The sequence below is a fragment of the Ammospiza nelsoni genome, chromosome 2 (genome assembly GCF_027579445.1).
Source record: "Ammospiza nelsoni isolate bAmmNel1 chromosome 2, bAmmNel1.pri, whole genome shotgun sequence".
In the NCBI taxonomy this organism is placed as follows: Eukaryota; Metazoa; Chordata; class Aves; order Passeriformes; family Passerellidae; genus Ammospiza; species Ammospiza nelsoni.
This window is the reverse complement of record NC_080634.1, coordinates 59,144,245-59,159,159: the sequence shown is the minus strand read 5'-3', so window position 1 is coordinate 59,159,159 and position 14,915 is coordinate 59,144,245. Positions and strand designations below refer to the sequence as shown.

Genomic DNA, 14,915 nt, shown 5'->3' with positions numbered 1-14,915 from the left:
GAACCAGGCTCTCCACATAAAACTTGGCCAAAGAGAGGCCCCAGATTTTGGGCTGATATCTTCATAATCTGAGTCTCACTGCTGACCATGGTTTTCAGATTATTTCTGATCTCTAGGAAGAAATTTCCAAAACTATATAACAGGTCATATCTATCTCTCCAAGGCACTGTGAACTCCAGAATGCACTGTAGTGTCAACTGTAACTGGTAAGTAGAATTATTAAGTAACATGAAATATTCATTGTCAAACATCTGTTAGTGAGTTCTATGCTATATCAAATTTTCATTGACCATATGCAAAGCTATTTCCTTACTAAATTAGGATTTAAAAAACCACATTGTTCTGGAAGGGTCCATAACATGTCATGTTTTTCCCATCAATATGGCTTACAGGATGTAATAATTGCATCTTTCCTAATGACTTATTCTGTGGCTGCTAATTTACGCGGCATGTTGCAGACAAAGGATTATTATCTAATTGCTTTTCTGCTGTGTTATAAATAGTTCGAAAGACCCAAATAACTAACCCTAGAATGATATGCAAGTGCAATACACTTTATTAGAGTTTCCAGGTCATAGTAAGTATATTAATAGCAAGTTTAAGACTCGGTTTCTGCTGTCATAAATAATGCTACCTGGAAAAAGTACTGCTATCAAGTATAAATGCAAAAGCAACCAGAAAAACTAGGAAAAACAGCAAAAATCCCTTTAACAATGCCTGCAGAAGTTGCATAGAAGATTGTATGAAATGGAAAACTAGAATATCTCCCAGGCAAGAAAATATTTGATACAGGATATTTGAAAATTGTACTACCAAAGAAAAACAAAAAAAAATGAGAACCAAAGTGTAGCCTCATCTGCAGATTAAGAGGTAGAGAGGATACTTTTACCCTGCATTACATTATCAAGCCGTCAATTTTAAATACATGATTGAGTGAAGGCTGAAATTTATCTCTGGGTTCAGGAGTTAAGAAGTACTCAATTTTTCTGCCATGCATATTATTTTATACTACATATTATTATATACATAATTTATAATGGAAAAAGAAACAAAATAGAAACAAAAAATGTGTTAGAATAAAAGTCTTGGATGGCAGATAAAATAATCAGATCTCATGTAGAATTTTACTTTAAATTCCACCAATTAAGGATGCAGGATGAAAAGGGCTTTGCACTAAATTACTGCAAGTGTCAGAGTAGAATATATGGCAATTTAGCACAGAAAAATTCTGTAAGAGTGTGACAGTTGACATGAAGGGTAAAAGAAAAATTCAACCCATAAAATTACAGTGTAAAGGAAACTGTTACAGTAAATGTATTACACGCTTTTCAAATATAGAGTCGCAGCACAGGGAGGATACAGAGTTGGCGTGGTTTGGGTCAGAAGCCCTGTTGCTGAATTCTGACTAAGCTGCAGTCTGCCAATCAATTTGGCTCCAAGCCCAGCAAACCAAGGAATTACAGTAGTCAAGGCTGGATGCTGTAGTGAATGAATTAGAGTCCCCAGGTCAGTTTTGGATAGGGAAGAGAATATTTTTGGCAACAGTCCGGAAAGGCATTTGGTAATGAGCTGAACAGAACTTAGCATTAAGTCCAAGGCTAAAACTGTGCGTAGATAAATGACATGTGACATGGGTAAGAGAGATGGTAGACAGATTGCAGAGTAATGAAACATGTATTATTTTAATTAATTTAAGCCAAACACTCATTCTTTTGGTTATGGTACTGCTTGCTTTCAAAAAAGAATTTCTCACTTTTAGAGTTGAAAACCTGCAGCCTCTCCCTGTTACTCAATTCACATGCCACAGACAGAGAAACAGATGTGATTGCCTTTGACTAGCAGAGGAAAACATAAGAGTTGGAAATAACACCCTGGGGAAGACTGCAGATAATGCAAGGGGTGGGTCCTGAAGTAAAGCATACCACAGCTAGATACAGAAGCAAAGGCCATTATAGACTTGTATAATGAAGATACAGGTTTTGTCAGCTGTGCAAAATACCTCATCTGCCACTCCACTTTGATTTTGGCTTTGTTGGGGTTTTGTGTTTGGCTGTGTTTTTTAAAAAAACTTTTTAAAATTCACAATTATCTGCAACCCCATCAGAGAAATTTGGTCTGTGTGCTGCCCAGATGCCTGTAGGTTTCATAAGACATAGTGTTAAGACATAGCATGATAAAGGAGAAAACCATAGGACTTCACTATTACATCCCCAAATTCTACCTTTTTGGACAGACTGAGAGAATCTGCAGTGATCTATCTCTCAAATAATTTTGCTGTGTGGGCAGTCAGCTTGCAAGGATGCCATTTCTCAACCTGCCCTTCTACCAATAACTACATCTGTCCTAGCAATCAAAACCAACCAGAGACCATTCTTGTTCCCTGAAACCAATGGGCACAGCATGCTGAGTGTCCCTGCAGCAACAGCGCTTCTCTCTTCCCAAAAAGAAGCTTTTCTGGGAAACTACTTGGCCTGCATCAAACTCTGAACTGTATCACATTTTGTGGGAAAACACTAGCTGACCCAGAGCAACAACTTTCTAACAGCTGAACAGTATGGGCCAGCCTGCCCTAGCTCAGCCTAATTTAATCCTGCAGACAGAGTCAGGGGGGTCATCCTTTACCAGCAGTCTCACCTCTTCTGCTCTCATCCTGGTGCAGAGGTCTCAGCAGTGCAGACAGCAATTACAAGACTTACCAGAGGAAGAGGATGTTTTTCCTCCTACCCTGTCTCACCTACCTGAATACTAGAAAGAATGTCCTCTCTAAATTACTTCTACATTTCCCTTTGACTATGCCTACAGCATTTGAGACCAGAAGGGTTCATGCTTGGTCCCTCTTCCCGTTCCATCTGACTCAGACTGGCTTGTGTTGGTTATTAAGAGGCTTAGTGAATGTCACTAGTCTATACCTGGGTGATGCAGAAAGAAATACTACTTTCTAATACAATCCACATAGACAAATTAAAAAAAAATAAATTATACCACAGCACTTACTGTAACCCCTAGTCTTGTAAGAATATCAAACCCCCATGTCAGCAGCCACTGTTTTCCTTTCTCCTTCTTTTAGCTAAGGAACTCAGTGGGAAACAGTGAAAGAGGAAGCAGTATGGGGATACTAAAAGTGCCCAGTTTACAGGATTCATACTGAAACCTGTGCAGTAACTTGTCTGAGGTATGTATATCAAGAATTGATAGTTCTAGAAATAGAACGCTCCCTGTTAAACTTTGAAATAAAGAAAAAGTTACAACTTAATTCAAGAGAGCCCAGTTTGCCCTGCAAGGTATTGCTAGAAAATCTGTCTACAGTTTAAGCTTTGAAAATCTTTTAGGTTATGAAACTGTGGTTTAATTTACAATAGAGAAACTGACAGCTTGGTGTAACTGCAAGAGCTGGCGCTGTGCCATGTGATAAATCACTCGGACTCAACAAGACCACTTCACCTTCATGTCATTTCTCAACAAACAGGTGCCTGACATTAGACCAGCACAACACAGGAGGGCAAGTACAAATGTGCAGTACCTGCTCTTTCAATGCCACCATCTCACATTATGGAATGGACTTTATGGACCTTGTGTTGACAACCAGAAAAAAACCTAGAAAAATCTCATCTGCCCCCCACCAACTCAAAGAAAGGTGAAGTGAATGCTGCTTTCTTTGTCAGCTTGACAAGATTATAAACTATTCCCAAAGTATTGCAGTTAATTAGCTATTCCTTCTTTTATTTATTGTTAGGCATATTTTTTTCAAGTTCTCAGATTTAAAAATAGCAAAAGTGGGAACCACCATTTTTGGTAAATCTGTCCGAAAAGAGAACTCCCAGGGAACTCTGTAATGTAGGAACATCATAAATGACATTAAGTCATTGCAGGTCCCATTAAGTGAAGTAATAATTATGCAGGAATCTTGCAGATTGAAATATTCCCAGGAGAGCTATGTTTTTGGGGGGCATAATATGGTTTCTTTTGCTGAAGAAAAAGGATAAACATGTGGATGAGGAGGTCAAGAGCCATAGACTCTACTGGCAATCAAAACAAAAAAATTGTCTCACATACTTCAGGTGTGAAATTTACTTCTCCATCTGTTGCCATACCTTATTTCTCTTGCCTGCCCTGACTTCTTCCTTCTGTATTTTTGTTCCTTCTGTGTGTGTCCATCTTTTTCTCCCACACAGTCTATCCCTTTCCAAAACTCTTTTCTTGCCCCATAACATCTCTGTCATCATCACAAACTACACCATTTATGACAAATTCAGTGATTTGACATGAAGCATGACTAGTGCACACTGAAGGGAGCAAGTATTTCAATCACTCCTAGTTGCATAGGATTATTCATACTTATAAGGTTTATTCAATAATTTGTAAGCAGTCTGAACAGCGTTAGATGTGCAGACCACATGGTATGCACAGCCAACTCATCCTTTTGGGTGAAACCACCTTTCCTTCCTTGCCTAATGACTCTTCCCTCATCCTTTATTTCCACAGAACATTTACAGCTCAGTTCTGTGATGCATCAGGCCCTTACCCCTGTCTCTACTCAGCAAGGCAAGTCAAAACCAAGCACAGATTTCCATGTGATTAAAGCACATGCTTCTTTGCCTTGAACCTTGTGTCATCATCTAGGAGAAATGCAGATTGCAGGCAAGTGGCATGAGTTGTCAAAATAGACTGAATTCTTTTGGAAGGCAGTGCTTTTATTTTTCTGCAAAATACCATGCATATTTAATGGACTACATTAAAAAAAAACAAAACCACACACCCTCTTAAAAATAACAGAAGAGAGAGCTTCTGTTGAAATTCTGTCCATGCTTAAATCAATACCAAGATTTGTATTGACTTTAGGTGGAGTGAAAGCTACAGACAATGGAAGGAATGCAGTCATTCAAAGAAAATGAAGCACAGAGGAATAAGCTATGGGAAATACTACCAACTGCAACCACAAAGGGTTATACTGCCAAAAGAAAGAGAGCAACTACAAGAACGCAAGGTAAAATAAAAATGGAGTCTTTCATCTCTATTCTCTGCCACTGCCACAGCATCCTGTATAGAAATGCTTTTAGGGAACATGCGTATATGAGATAGAAAATCTCATAAATAGAAGGACAACTGAAAAAAGAATAAAGAGATCCAGCTGAGCTTTACTGGACAAATTATCAGTATAGAAACAAGCCAAGAGCACACTGACTAAATGAGCTAACAAAAGGAACTGGATGGATTGCAGAGGTTATTTTGTACTTTTTATTTTTTCTTTTTTAGAAATGCATCAAGGTAGGAAGCAATAGTGGCAACTAATGACATGGATGATTAATGTTTGTATTATAGTGGCATTCTATGACACCAACTGAGAACTGGGCTGCACTGTAAAAACACATTATATGACTCAATCTCTTTCACAAAGAGCTTAATGATGACCTAAAAATTGCACATAAAGTAAGCTTATATTTTTGAATTAGTCAGTGGCAAATGAAAGAAAGATTGTAAGACTGGACAATTAAAGAGCAGGAAAATCCTTTTAAAAGTTGTTATTAATGTGGAGCAATTGAAAGAGTGCTCTGGAAAGCATGATTGTATATTAAAAGTCTGACTGCTAAGCATTTAATCAGCATGCTTTTAATGTCTGTAATGAAACTGGCTTCATTTTTGGTGCTATAAGAATACTAAAAGTGGAAGGATTTTGGGGAGAAAGTACTGAAGTATGGAATTTAAAGGAAACCAGATGAGACAGTGATTTTAGCATTCATCATTATATCAATGTAAATTCTATCTTTTCTAAAGCAAGAGAGCAACTTCTGAAGTGAACCAAAACAGAGAAAAACAAAACTGATGCCAATATTTTTTAAGAGAGCTCAGAAAGTATTTTTAACATTTTTCTTACTTTTTTAACATTTAAAAAAAAAAGGAGATTCTATCTCTGAAGGCATTGATAATGTCAAAACAGATTAAATCCAATCCAGGGAGATCAGAGAGTGAAAATAAAGAAATATGAAAGGAGGAGAATTTTATTCAGTCTATTGAGAATGATTTTCCCTTCAGAATCATTTAATTTTTTTGGTTTTGTTTTTTTGGATTTTTTTTTTTTTGGTTTTTTTTTTGTTTTTTGCTTTTTTAGATTCATGTCTCAGATACCTACCAGCTACTTGATAAAAATATTTGATGTAATCTAATATACCACTGGAATCCTTAAGAAAGGAAAGGAAAACTCAAGGTGACAATTGTTGGAGTCCAAAAAAGGGGTACATGACACACAGCCTTCTCCCCAAACCTTTGATTCTTCCTAAATGGAGAGGCCTACTGAATCAGATCAAAATTGAATCTAGCTTCACTTCCTGTTTCACAAGTAAGGGCTGAAGATACTTAGCAACAGGCAAAGCAGGTAAACTGCATAATGTCATAATCCACAGAATCATAGAATGGTTTGGCTTGGAATGGATCTTAAAGATCATCTGTTTCCAACCCCCCTGCCATGGGCAGGGATACCTTCCAATCCACCAGGTTGCTCAAAGCTTCATCCAGCCTGGCCTTGAACACTGCCAGGACACTGTGGGGCATCCACAGCTCCTCTGGGCAACCTGTGCCAGTGTCTCACCACTCTCACACTACGTTTCTTCCTAATACCTAATCTAAACTGGTCCCCTTTCAGTTCAAAGCCATTCCTCCTTGCTCATGTTCATGCTGGACATCAGGAAGAATTTTTTCACTGAGAGAGTGGTTAACCATTGGAACAGGCTGCCCAGGGTGAAACACACCCCTGGAAGTGTTTAAGAAATGACTGGACAAGGCACTTAGTGCTATGGTTTAGTTGGCATGGTGGTGTTTATTCAAAGGCTGGACTCAAATGATCTTGGAGGTCTTTTCCAACCTTACTGATTCTATGATTCCATGTGAAGTAATCTGGCCAGGGGGCCCCATGATAAAAACCACCCTCCTCTCATTGTTCTCCCACAGGCACACAAGAGACTGATTCACAGACTCTGATGAGGACCTGGTTTCAGAGTCCATTAAGTCCATTAGTTCTTTAGTAAAATAGGCCAAAATGTCCAAATGATGGACATAATCTCCTCAGTAACCAGCCATGGGGCACTTCATTACACCACGTGTATGACCTATGAACTTGTATACTGGGACATTTCCACCTTCTGTGTCTTACTCTTTAGATACCAAATTAATTTTTGAATATGTAAATATTATTCACCTGTAGGTACCTTTTTCAGTGTTGTTAAGGGAGACTGCATTAAATAGTCTGAAAACTCAGTAAGAGGTAGGCAAAGTTTACAGTGCATGGAGAAGAGAGTCAGAAGAGGAAATTGTGGCTTTGGTGCAGTTTTTTTAGACTAAAATCTAAAAAAACACCAACAGCCCAACAGGGATATCTCTAGGGCCTCCATTTTCCTTAAACATGGGGATCAACATCTGTAAACCTTACGCTGAACAGGTGGCTTGGGAGGAAACAAAACAGAGATGAATGGAAAGCCAAGGGGCAGTGCCACATGTATCTAAGCTGTGGAAGTAAATGTCAAACCACAAAGACAGGCCTATCCTAAATGCTTGAAAACAATCCATACTTTAGGCACAAATTCAAATCTAAAAAAATCAAGTAATTTAATAAAAAGAAGCACCTGGCAATTTTTCTCTTTTTATCCCTTAAATAACAGAAGAAGCACCATACTAAGAGTCTTTGTAGCACTTAAATCAGGTGCTATAAATTAGTGGTGTGACAACAGTAATACACTTTATTTCACAGATTATCCCGGCACAAGTACCTTGATGAGGTAATTAATTCACGTGCTGAGCAATTGACCCAAATTTTTAGGGGTAATCTGCTCAGTAATCTCCTAAATACCTCCAGGCACAAATTTGTAGCAGGGATTTCAACGCCTGTACTTCTTTATTAGTTTGGCCATAAGATGAAATGTTCTGGTCACAGTAATCCTCATTAATAAGAAAGTATTTTCTACTGAGACTCACCAAGACTGTGTGTGTGTATGTGTGTGAGTGTGTGTGTGTTCCAGGTGAGTGTACTTGAAGCCAATTTTATTTCTTTTTCACTCCCCATAACATTCATTGCTGGCATTTTTTTCTAACTCCAAGTTCTTCCCTTATGCTACACCCATCTGTATCAATGCTGTACACGGTTAGTGGGATTAATCTGCTCTGAACAAGGCATGTGAAAAGTGGGACATCTGGTTCAGAGCTAGGCCCCCTGTGAATCCTCTATGGGCAGCAGAGAAAAAATGGCATATCCAAGGGATGATTCATCTCATTGGAAGAGCACCATGAGGTCAGTTTGATGACTCATTCCATGGAGATTCTTATTTTTCTCTTCTGAATGCAAAGAAAGCCCAGAATGGTCAGCTCCAAGTTGACATCTGACCTAGTTCATGAGAGAGGACTGCCACATGGTATTTTTAAAATACTGTAATATTTATGTCAAATGGCCACACAGCTGCAGCATTACACTAGACTTGTGGATCCTTACTGCAGAAAAGCAGAAGTGGGTTTCTATCAGTCTGCAGAATTTAACAGGCCACACACACCTATTTTGGACATCTCATATTTTCAAACTCTTCTTCATAAAGCAACTGACATATTGTAGCCAATTATGCAGGACTGTGGAACAGCAATGGAAAAAGATGGACAAAAAACATTCCTCAGATCAATTCAAATACAGATCAATTCAAATTTCCTTGTAAAAGGGAAGCTCATTTCAGAATCTCCATGCTTAGCAATCTTAGGCATATACATGTGTAAAGGAAAAACATCCATCTGTTCACTGCAAGTTTGCAAGGAATTTTAATAAGACATTAATGCTAATAATGGTCAATGTTAATGATGTTTATAAAATAAACAATGGGGAACGTATGGAAAGCTTGTAAAACTTGTTCCTATAAAATCCACAGTGTAACACCTTTCCCTGAGGATGCTTTTTGCTGACCTTGTCCTCCTAGGCCAGATCTGTCAGAAACTTTCTTCTTCCAGACTCTGCTGTTACTGTGGCACTAGGAAACTCACATTTTGAAGCCAAAGCTATTTCTGTTTTTGTAAGTTCAGCAGTCAGCACATTACAGGAGCAAAAAAGATGGCCAAAACTGCATATTTCCACCTGAAACTACAGGGATCTCTATTTCCAAGTGACAGATGTTCTACAACAGTTGGTGACAAATGGGCTAATTTAGACTGATTTAACTAAAGTTCAGCCTGCTGACAATGGGGGACTTTTTTAAATGCAGCTGAAGAAGGCATTTCTGAATGCTAGAGCTGGCTGTCGCACAGAAAACTAGAGAGGCCCTGGTGTGAACTGAACAGCACGCCATGCGTGGTGCCTGCATCTCTGTGCCTCACACTGCCTTTTAGATGCTGAGACAGAAGACAACGATGCCTAGCAAATTACCAAGGGAATTAGTCTTTTAAATTTACTCTCTGAACATATGTCCCCAGAAATCAAATGTCTTTGGCCCAGAATCTTTGTTTCTAAGTTCTGGCATCTAAACTCTTACATTAGGATATATGCCCTGTGGTGAATTTGTCTTCTGAGATGATGAGCTCTCCATCACTTATGCAGGAAGCTTTAGTGGCTGCTCTGCTAAGCCAGACAAGTCCATCCAAGCTTACACCCTCAACCTGAACTTTTCAAGGATGCCCACTGAGGGACCAGAAATAAATTGCACAAAAGCCTTTAGGGTGTTTTTTTTTTAATGTAAAGTTTAGGGGCATGATTCTGAAATGACAATGTAACAACTTTACTGTCCTCTATCTGGTAAATTATCTTGGGTTTTGTTCTCAACTGGCACATGAGGGCTGGCTCCAGGCATCACTTTCTAGTGTCATAATGCCTCTTCCTTGAGGAGCCACAAGTAGACATGTTAAAAACCACCAACAATTAAATCAGTTTTGTTTCTCCTTTTTTCCTTGCCTTTTTGGGTTTTATTTTTCTCATCCTCTCCTCTCCTCTCCTCTCCTCTCCTCTCCTCTCCTCTCCTCTCCTCTCCTCTCCTCTCCTCTCCTCTCCTCTCCTCTCCTCTCCTCTCCTCTCCTCTCCTCTCCTCTCCTCTCCTCTCCTCTCCTCTCCTCTCCTCTCCTCTCCTCTCCTCTCCTCTCCTCTCCTCTCCTCCCTTTGAAGAAAACTGCTAGGCAAGTATCCTGATCATTGTTTTATGAGGGAACCTCATTAGGGTAAGTTCATTGATTGTAATTCTGTACTAAGGAAATAGCTGCCAGCACTAGATATTTAAGACAGTTTATCTGCACAATTAATACTGGCAGATCAGTCCTGATGCCAGCAGCAGTACAGCATACTTTTCTCCTGTGGAGGTGGCCTTTATCTGTCAATATGTCCCTGTAAGTTACTGGATTCTACTGCCTTTTACCTAAACACAGGCTAAAAATATTACCCAATTGTGCTCTATTCTGCAATTGACCTAGTTAACTAGCTGCCCCACACACAGGCTACATATCCCTTGTCTCAAAAAACCCATGACCTTTTCTCAGAGCAGTGAGGCTTCTGTCTTGTCCATTCTTGAGGCGTTATGTCTACACAAGAGTAGACATTGTGAATAGAGCATGTCTTCATCTATTAATAAAAAAAACTACTGAAACTTTGCTCACCTTGAATAATAAGTTCTTAGGAATGGTCCTTGATCCTCCAAACTGCCATAGAGTATGGAATAGGATGTGAAGTAGAGCATGACTGCATTGCAACTACTTACCCCCAAACAAACAAGCAAAATGATAAAACCACTACCACCACCACCACCATCACTACAACAACACTGACAAAAAGGGAGTTACTTACATTGAGTGAGGATCCCTGTTAAGGCATTTTTGAAACTCTCCTTGGCTTGCTCCATTTCTTGCTCGTGAGCCGCCTTCTCGTTCATGAGCCGGCGGACGTGGCTGTTGGCCGACTGCACCATGGAGTAGAACTGGTTGGCAGAGCGACGATTCACCTCGCCTCGCTCAATCCAGGTGAGCAGCACCGTGATGGCCTCGGAAAACTTGCTATCATCTAGAACAATCAAAGCGCAGGTTTCAAATTGCAGGCATAAATATCCTGCTGAGAACACATTTTCTGCTCCGTGTCACATTAAAATCATCATAAATCCTGCTTGCAGTATATCATTTTGGGGAACTTTTGTGTCCTTTGTTCATCATATGTAAGAAGCCAATACAGCCATGTGAAACGACATAAATCTTCAAGACTTGTCTTCTCGTCATTTTAATAGCTTTCTCACAACAAAAAGCAGCCTCCTCCCCTTCCCTGTGGCCTGAGTCTTCACTTTTGCAATGTGTCCCTTAAGCCATTCAGTGATATGGAATGACCTTACAGCGAGAGTGAGGAGACCTCTGTGGTGCTGGACTCACTGAGGAAATGAAATGTGTCTGTGTTAATCTGCCCAGCCAAAATCTCAGTCTTGGAGCTTGGGCTCAGCCATACTTCTGTCAACAGATTTCACTAACATCATGTTGTTAATTAAGGAACAATGTTGAGGCTGAACAATTCCTCCTCAAAACACTGATTAATTATAAGGAACTGCTTTGAACAGACGTGCCTGCGTTTGTTTTGCATTATTTGTTTTGTACTTTTAATGTTTCACATTATATATTTTTAAAGGATTTCAAATGAATCCAGGAAAACACCTAGATTACATCTTCATGTTTGCCATTCAGCTAATGGAAGTTGTTTTTCTCTGCAGAAAGATTGTTAAAACAGAAGGCTAAATTTTGCACACTCCCTCCCCAGGTAATCTTCTTTCCTTTGACAGTGTTCTCAGCTTCCTCAAAAGAGTCTAAGCACAGCATCCATTACACTTCAGGCTTCATCAGGATTAAGAGGAAACATTTCTTTTTAAGTCCCATTTAGACTGAACTGCAAGAAAATATTATTACAAGAGTGTCTTCCTGTGGAACCATTTTTGTGCAATTCAATATAATTTTTTCACCAGGATTTTATTCTATAAAACTTCAATTTACCAACAACTCATTTTAAACATCTCATATAGTGGTTTTTGGTTATATTTCTGTATATATATTTTAGATGGTATGCACACCTTTCTGTGGGAGAAGGTATATGGTCGTGGCAGGAAGATGTGGTGTAGTCATAACCAACAGACACTTAAAAACTGGAAAACACTAAACCCAGCCAACTGTGTTACAGGATACAGAAACTTCTGACATAGATTGTAAGACACTGCTTTCCATGTACAAAGAATAATGAAATACTAATTGTTAAGTGATGATTCTGGCTTTTTATTCTGAATCAATAATCACTTCCTTAAAAGGCAAGTAGCCTAAAATACAGAGAGAACTAGTGACATGCTCTGTGCCCGCAGCCTCTGAAGAAGAGAATTTTACATTGCCTGATCTTTAACATCATACTAACTGAAACATGCTTTCAGCTACAGCAATAAGATTTGCTCTCCACAGCTGAATAGTCATGTTTACCCAAGATCCCTCAAGAAAAACGCGCAAAATAACACGTAACACATTCCCTGTGTACAATGGTGTGTATCTGTTGTAAAACATTAACATGTCATTCATTAGCAGCATTCATTAATTTTCACTGGGCAGGAAGAGTCAGATGGGCATTCCTTTATTTCATATTGTCCCCTTGGATCAGACTCCTGAGCTTTGCTGGGTACATATGCAGCAGGAATGCTTTAAGTGGCTCTGACGAGCAAGGTTGGCTGAATATAGACCCCAAGAAAATCCAAATGTAAACGAGACTCATGCAAAGCATCTTCACTGCAAGGAAACATGAGGATAAGGCTCTCCAAAGGACTTGGGCAAAATCTTCAGCCTGCTGAGTTCTATGGGAACTGGATGTCAAAGACACAATACAGTCAAGAACTCCCTGAAACAAAATGTTTATTACAATTACACCAGCAAATAAGAATAACCTGTAATGGTTTCTGGCAATGTTAGCATGTTTCCATGCATGAGGAAAATCAGCAGCACAGAAATATCCTCCCTTTCCCTTGTTTTAGTCTCTCCCCAGTACTCATTTAAGTGTTGTTTTGCTGTAGAGCCTCTATGAAAAAAACCACCCTTCCCTCATTTTGTTTTTATCAGGCACAGTGGGTGTCTGTAAGGGATGTTCGTAAACATATCATCCTTCTGCCACATAGATTCTACCCATTTAAAAGGACATGCTGAAAACCTGTTTTCATCATACTGTACTTCCAGGGAGCTGCAGAGGTCTGTGGGACTCTTATAGTTAATTCACAGCTCTGCTCACAGAGCAGGAAAAAATCCTTTCATTGGTAAACATCAGCATCTTCATTGATTACATAATTAGAAGTTACATTAAAAAATGCTAGAGGGTAATATATGCACAACAGGAGCACATTAGTTAATAAAATCTTTTCTCTACAGTTTTAAATTTCATGTCACCTTAATTTCTAACTTTTATATTCTTGAGCTCACTCAGTGACTGGTATAAGGTAATTCACCACGAATCCATTTTTTTCACCCAGAATACTTTCTTAGCAATGAGAGATTGCCTTAGAAAATCAGATTTTTATATGAGATTGTTCATTTCTTTTTTAGTTAGTAGATAAATAGTAGAAGAAATGCAGCAATGGAATCCAATTTAAACAGAGCGTGAACTGCCTTATGATTGCAGCAGTTTATTTAAAAAAATAAAACAAAACTCCTAATTCTGTTCAAAATTATTCCCTCATGGTAGGATGCACATAATTATACACTGTTTAAAAACACGCTCTTCAAATAAATTCCTTTATATAAGACATGTTCCCATATGTAATTGTTCTTTTAAAATAAGCACATGGCAAATTATTTCTTACTCTTAGAGCTTTCTGCTCCTCCAAGTCACAGCATATTCTAAGCAAATAAGGCAGGTTTTATCAGTCCTGTTTTTGCTGTCTGTTTAATGGTGAGGTGAACTGTGCCCCAGAAGTGCCTGCTGCCCTCAAGCAGCTGCAAAGGGAGCCTGGGCTGGCCTGCTCCTGTGTCGACATCCCTGCAACAGGCACACATTTGGCTGGAGTAATCCCAACATTCCACAAGGGCTGCTGCAAGCACCTGCACCCCTGCATGTCCCTGTAAAGGGCAGCTCGAACACAAGCTCTGACAACGTCGTGTCATTTGAAGATTATTACCCATCCATCCAGGATGGCTTGCTGGGTCTCTGTCGATAGAGATTTCCAGGTGCTGCCAGACTCAATCACAGCGCACTAGAGATAAGGTATTTCAAATTTCTCTTATATCAACTACAGATATTTGACATTTAAATCCAAGCTCACAACTTAGATGAAATGAAATATAAAGAAAAGAAAATGCATCCCTAGAGCTGCCCAGAAAATTGTTAACAGGAATATTTCTATGAAAAAAGCGAATAATTGTTGACAAATGTTTTGCATTTTTATGCTTGCAATTTGACCACCTCTAAGCAACCCCAACTGGAATAAACATTTAATTGAAAAAGCTGTGACAACAACTGCTACAGAACGGTATCCCTGTAAAGGTGCTGGAAAGAGAGGTTTTACTTTCAGCTTATGGAGTTTCCCTGGTGTAACACAGGGTAGAATTCAGCTCAGAGTAACCTCAAACATGACTATTCATCTCTCAGTATTAAGCACCTCCATTGGGTGCTTTCACAACTTGGTTGATGGTGTCTAAGGTCTTAGCCATTAGAAGGATATAGACTAATCCATCACTCTGAAGCCAGGCATTCAAACATTCTTATTTCTATAATTTTTACATTTATAGATATATTGCAAATATAGCTAATTTGGTATTTCTGTGCGTCGAGAGTGACACTGCGTGCTGGACTTCTAGCTAGGACAAGATCAAACATTGGGCTACTGATTTAGCTTTGTTATTATCTTTTCAACCCTGGTCTTTCTCAGATGTTTGAAAAGTATCTGAGATATTTCACACAACACTTTGATCCTCTCTAAATA

At 39.0% G+C, this 14,915-nt stretch overlaps 1 protein-coding gene across 6 annotated transcripts in view; it reads right to left on the bottom strand.

Annotated features, from left to right (window-relative positions):
- ENOX1 (ecto-NOX disulfide-thiol exchanger 1) overlaps positions 1–14,915 on the bottom strand; it is a 360,949-nt gene that overhangs the window by 71,954 nt on the left and 274,080 nt on the right. For all 6 annotated transcript variants that reach the window (XM_059466701.1, XM_059466702.1, XM_059466706.1 and 3 more), the window contains one exon: positions 10,787–10,999. In XM_059466701.1, the coding sequence (XP_059322684.1) occupies positions 10,787–10,999 (213 nt within the window). The remainder of the gene's footprint in view (positions 1–10,786; positions 11,000–14,915) is intronic.